Below are 6,627 nucleotides of genomic sequence, written 5' to 3'. Positions count from 1 at the left end.
CAGCAACGGTTTCAATGAGCTTCTGTGCTGTGTCGAATAGCCGTAGTGCTTTGGTGTCGCACGGCTTAATGATATATGCTCCCGGGACTACAGCAACCCGGTTGGAGCCCCGTCGCCGCTTTGGCAGACGCCTATATACAAAGCGAGGTACACATGACATGAGAGTTTAATACAACACAAGTAAGGATCTAGTCAGGAGAGAACAAGTGCCATTTTTTTCTTTATTTTTATTTTTAATTCCGCCACACCGCTATTTTACTGCATGTGGACAGATGTAGGACAAGATAACGTTGATCATGTTCTTGATGATGGGAGGTGGAGGGTGGATGTTGTGGGGCAGGTGGTGCGCGAGTGTCATGTCCCAGGCATCCACCAGGCGGACATTCAAGCCTTTGAACATGGCCCGGAGCACCTTGTCGTGCTGCAGTAGGTGCCAATTGCTGGTGATCAGTGCCCCGTTCCCCGTATAGCTCATCAGGCCTCCGGTCCGAATGACCACCAGCGTTCCGGGAGCCCGGTCCAGCAGCCGCCGCACAGCCCTGCGGATGCCCTGCAGCCGCCAGAGGTACACCTCGATGGGGAAAGAGCTGAAGTGGGCCCAGATGCCGAAGACCACGACGGTGTGGCTGCCTCCAGCCAGGTTGTCCAGCTCATTGGCGATGTAGCGCAAGTCGCAGATAGGGATGTTTTTGGACCGGATCGGAACGCTGTGTATGCGCCACTTCACCATGATGTTGCGCTCGCTGTCGATGGCCATGCGTGGTCCGGACATCTTCGAGCTGACATGCAGGTCAAACTCCTTCAGGTCTAACACAGAAAAAAAGAAACAAGACAGAGTCTAATAACGGCGTGGCTTCCATGCTGTAGTTGGATGCACTGTGGATGCAGGGGAATATGTGGTTGGCTCGTTGTTAGCGCTGCAGACCGGTTTGATTCATAGTTACCAACTAGTATAGTTAGCAACTACTCTCACACTACTGTCAAAACAACACTGAATGACTGAAACACGAGCTATCTGTACAAGCAACACGTTCTCACTCCGAGCACGTAGCATATTGACGCTTTGTCCCGTCCCTTGTGTGTCACTTGTTACTAACATGGTACGCTTGAGCGACCCATGAAACGACTTGGGCTTTCCGACTAAACTCAATGCAAACCCATGGAAGTCATCTTTGACGCTTATGGCAACTGCTCCCCCATTAGCCTAACCGCTCCCCCATTAGTCAACTGCTCCCCCATTAGGGTCTGGGGGGAGGTTAGGTTTAGGCGTGGGGGGTGGGAGAGGTTAGGTTTAGGGTTAGGGTCTTGGGGAGGTTAGGTTTAGGCATGGGGGGTGGGAGAGGTTAGGGTTATGGTCTGGGGGAGGTTAGGTTTAGGCATGGGGGGTGGGAGAGGTTAGGTTTAGGGTTAGGGTCTGGGAGAGGTTAGCTCCTCCAGACCCTAATGGGGGAGCAGTTAGGCTAATGGGGGAGCAGTTGCCATAAGCGTCAAAGATGACTTCCATGGGTTTACATTGAGTTTAGTCAGAAAGCCCAAGTCATTTCATGGGTCGCTCAAGGGTACCATGTTAGTAACAAGCGACGCACAAGGGACGGGACAAAGCGTCAATATGCTACGCGCTCGGAGTGAGAACGGGTTGCAAGTCATGCTAATGCCAATGGTAAAATGAGTTTTCAAATCTGTTGCTTGGTTGTTGAGAAAATTGTGTTTTACATCTAGCAAACTTGCTATGTGAGTTAAACAGGAGATAGCCTGTGTTGCTAGCTAGTGGGTAGTGTCTAACTTAACCTGCGTTGACTGCCTTGCAATAGAAAGAACTGGTGCCGGTCACTGTGTCCTGCCAGATTTCAGTGTGCCGGGCAAATGGGAAATTCTGGTGAAATATTAGATCTGTGTTTATTGAGCTTAAAAACAATTGATAGCAGGGTATAGCCTACAAAGAACATAATCATGGCATGTAGCCTACAGATAGATAGATAGATAGATAGATAGATAGATAGATAGATAGATAGATAGATAGATAGATAGATAGATTTTTATTTCTGTGTCATGCACCATATTCAAGGTGCCCAGCCCGTCTGGGCTTACAAGACACAAATCATTCAAGTTCAACAATACAAACAAATCAACAAACAAGCTACAAAACGCTCAAACATAAACAAGACAGAATTATATATTCAGATGAACAGCTTCTCCATTCTGAGTTTCCAAGCCCTCCCAATAAACCTGGCCAAACTGAAGACTTCATCTCTGAACAACCATTCCAACTTCGCATCATCTCCTGACCAAAATAGTTCCGGTTTCTTATTTTGCATTAACTGAAATAGAGACAATCTTGGTTCCTCATATAGCGTACAATGAAACACAAAATGAAATTCATCTTCCACAACACCTAATTCACATACAGTACAAAGTCTCTCCTCCTCAGCAATAGAATTGAACCTGCCAACCTCAATAGCCAAAGGGAGGGTACCCGTTCTCAACTGGGCACATAAAGATCTTCTGGATCTATCCAGGGGTAAAGTAACATAGGGTTCTGGAGTGAACATATTTTTAATTTGAACATATGTTCTAAGTTTTGGTTTGAGCCAGATGTCATTGGCCCATTTTTCTTTATAATCAAGAAATAGCCTATGTTTAATATAGCGAACACTACAACGTAAACTGTTTCTGAAAATAAATTGCTGGTCAGCTTCCCTGAACACATCATTGATATCATTACACCATGGATAGTTATGTGCTTTATCCCAGTTAAACACTTGTTTTGCAACTCTACTCTCTGGCATATTAGATAGACGGTTCCACAATCTCAACATTTCACCTTTTTGTTTGATCAAACAAGGCTCCCAACCCATATCCCCTTGAAAAGCCAACACAGGTGTAAATTTATGTATGCCCAGAAAACATCGGATTGCACGATTTAGAGATTGTTTTAATGAAAGGTAAAGTAGGCTACTACTTTATACATTATATTAATTCCAAAAAAGTCCCCTCAATTGTAAACAGTAGACACGTGCATAGAGCGTCTGTATAAACACAAATAATTTCCTACAGCTTTAAGCCAACATATCAGATAAAATAAAATAGAATACAAACTAATTGAAAATAAACAAAAAATAAACATCACTTATTGCTGACTGTCTCATAACATTTTAATTAGTAGCGAAACCCGTGTGTAATATGAACAGACATCCATTTCAAACTCCTCTGCAATCTTCAATTCTTAATGGATTTATTTAATTTAAATGGTCCTTAAATGGAAATTAATGCATCCATGCTACGCAGGGCCGTGCACAGTGTTGTGCATGAACGCGCTAAAAGAGCGCCGTTCATTGAACAGGCTCATAAAAGCGTGAGCTGAGCGGATCCTTTTGCAAACACATGAACGTACAGTGAGCGTTGCTAACTCCTGTGGGAGTTAACGGTGCTCTTAGGGACTGTTCGTTATTTATCAGGGGGGGGATGGTACCGGGGTGACTGTTTGTTTTTCCTTGAGCCTCCCTGGAGCTACAAAAAAAAATCTCTGACCCTCCCTTAGTGACTGGAGCAAAGTGCATGACCCTCCGTCTGCCATAGATAGATTTTATTATATTCACACCAACAGTAGGTAGGAGAAAATAAAAAGCAAATGCTGATCTTTTCCAACGTTAAATAGCGTCCCAATAGCCTTCCCCACTTCCTTTGTCGGGGAGTCACACACGCACGCACACACACGTTGGGCAAGTTACTTTCACTATTACTAGTTACTTTTCATTTGAAAGTAATAAAGTTACTTTACAATATTACTGTCTGTGTAGAGTAACTCGTTACTTATTACACTAATTTTGCATTACTTTCACCAAAATAACAGCAGCAGAATGACATCGCCCGGAGCCATGCCGAAAAATAATTTCAACCGTCTTGAAGTCAGTGTAAACCAAGCGCATCGATTTGCATAGGGTTGGTTGTGACATGTCACAACCAACATTTCAGGGTGTCCAATTGTCCCTATCAACTTTTAAGCAACCTTATTTGCATTATCTTTGGAGTGGAGTTATATAGGTTATTTAGATTGTCTTCCCATATTTTGCAAGGATAGAATTTACCTGACCATTATCGAGTAAAATTAATTTGCATTATGTTCAAAGTTACATTTACCTCTGTTTTTCACCACTGAATGTGCCAGTCCAATGGGCTATGGGCATGGTCTCACTGGGCTGGCTGCGGTGAGATCAGCTCAGCACTCCAGCCCCCAGCCCAGACGAGGAAATGACAAGAGCGAAGCAAAGTTTTGTGTGGGACCATTTCCAGTTAAAAGACGACATTGTTCATTGCGGCTAAAGGGCTCATTATACTCGAGCAAGCTCCGTGGGGTGGAGCTCCGCGAGTCTCCGCGCGGACCTCGCGCTGGGGCAGATGCTTTTATACTCAGAAGTGATCAGCATGTTATTGTACAATGGTAATATATAGTGAGAACAGCCCGTGAAAAGTCGCAATGAAACGCTATTATGTGCAGTACTGAGTGCGCTTTCACTCTCAAACGATCGTACATCAGCACATGAATGAATCACCAAACTTGTTTTTACTGAAACCCGTTTCACCTCTCAGCCCTGATAGCCTACTCTGTGCTGCTTTTAATCTCTCTCAATCATGCTGTGAGAGAGCTGAGCAGGTGGTGACATGAAAGTTATTGAGAAAAGGAGAAGATACTGAATAATGACATCACAACAGTATAATCCTAATGTTGATTAAAATGAGATATTCCTCTAAATATGGCTAAAAAAGGTTAAAAAAACTATTTTTTTTCATTTAAAATGAGATATTCCTCTATATTGCTAAAAAAGGTTAAAAAAACCCTCAAACCACCGCCTCCCCTCATGCCGTCCTCGACCCTACAGTACCAACTTTGAGACCAAAACGACGCCCTTGGTGTAAACCGTCCAAAATTCTAAATGTTATCCTTTTCCTTTGTATTTTCATCTAGTGGTTATTTGTCTAAAAACACAATTTGATTAGGAAATTATTGTGTCTTTATTTAAATTTGCTTTGATTAAAAAAAAAAAAAAAAATGTAACTTGTGTTGACTTAACTGATATAATATTACTGAAATCCTATATTGGTAATAAGTTATATTAGTTATAAGTTATTGATAAAAGTAATATATTACATATATTATAATGTTCCTTTTGTAATGAGTTACCCCCAACATTGACTGACTCTCTCTCTCTCTCACACATACACACACACACACACACACACACACACACACACACACACACACACACACACACACACACACACACACACACCAAAGTGACATGTGATATTAATGGCGTTCTCTTCTCCCAAATATGAACAGGCCTACACAACAGTGCGGTGGCAGCAGTGGCCAGAATATTGGCAGGGCGGCCGTAGGCCAATAGATTTTAAAAACGTACCCTTTGATGGTCGCATGCATGGATGTATTAAAAGAACGGTCGCATGACATTGATGACAACGTTGAGTTGGGCGGGAAAGTATTGGTTTTCCATACCAAATTCTGGTGTAGATCTTTCATCTTGAAAACTGCATGGATAAATCCTCACACTATAGCCATATAAAATACTTATGGTTCACAACCCCTCTTTGACCAACTGAATCTTGATAGCTGACATTGAAAGAAATTGCTGTCACGTACGATGTAACATGCAAACGCTATGTGGCTTCATTGCATCAATATCGCTCGGCTGTAGCCCACCTGAAGCCACCATTCCTTTGTTCAATAATGTAAACAAACTTTGTGAGTTCATATTACAATGTTAACGTGAGTTATAACTAAATTATATTAACTGTTTCTCTGACGCCTTGATCGGACTTGTGCAGTGATCCCCACCACACCCCTATAATTAAACATGAGTGGAATTAAATGACATGGGCATTTGCACTGGCATCTGATGTGCAAACTCCGAGATATCCTACTCTTCTTGGGGGTAATGCAGGTAAACCTCGTCAATTTTTTATCACAGGGCTTTTGTTTTAGTCTTGCAAAGTCAGATTTCCAAAAGATCATATAGTGGCTAGCCTATTTTAGACCATAATATTAGGCTATTCATAGTAACGTTATTCCATTGCAAACATCTGCATGCAACACAAGAGTATCCAAACTGCTACAAGAGCTTTACCTGGCAGCACAGAGGTGAGGTGTTCAAACCATTGTCTGACGGTGGAGTCTCCATACATGTGGACCATCTTGTCTCTCAGACACTTGCTGATGACAGTGGGGTTGTTGAACTGGCGAACTGTGGGGCCCCCTAGGGCTCGCCACAAGTCCTGGTAATAATATCCAGGAGGTTCAGGTTTCAAAACGCTGCTGTGCATCTCTAGGTGGCCTGAGAGGAAAACAAACATCTGTGACACATCTGTGATACACATTGAATGGAGGAAATATTAGGCTCAGCCTCTCCTTTTGCACAATCTACCTCTCAAAGTTGATAAACTTCTTTGATGGAACAGACGGACATGCGGCCACAGTGACCTTGAACTTACCTTTGTTCACCAAAATCTAACCAGTTCATCCTCGAGTCCATGTGGACATTTGAACCAAATTTTAAGAGATTCCCTCAAGCCGTTCTTGAGATATCATGTTGACGAGCATGAAAATGGCGGTTG

At 42.9% G+C, this 6,627-nt stretch overlaps 1 protein-coding gene across 1 annotated transcript in view; it reads right to left on the bottom strand.

Annotated features, from left to right (window-relative positions):
• Nucleotides 1-250: 250 nt before the first annotated feature.
• Nucleotides 251-6,627, bottom strand: part of LOC310798869 (NXPE family member 3-like) — a gene marked incomplete at both ends in the record, with an annotated part of 31,369 nt that continues 24,992 nt past the window's right edge. Inside the window, 2 exons of the mRNA XM_083661432.1 lie at nucleotides 251-807; nucleotides 6,141-6,347. Coding sequence (XP_083517558.1) covers nucleotides 251-807; nucleotides 6,141-6,347 — 764 coding nt within the window. The remainder of the gene's footprint in view (nucleotides 808-6,140; nucleotides 6,348-6,627) is intronic.

The sequence above is a fragment of the Poromitra crassiceps genome, assembly GCF_964638095.1.
Source record: "Poromitra crassiceps genome assembly, chromosome: 2".
NCBI classification, from domain to species: Eukaryota; Metazoa; Chordata; class Actinopteri; order Beryciformes; family Melamphaidae; genus Poromitra; species Poromitra crassiceps.
The sequence above is the reverse complement of the archived record's forward strand: the minus strand, read 5'-3'. Positions and strand labels throughout refer to the sequence as shown.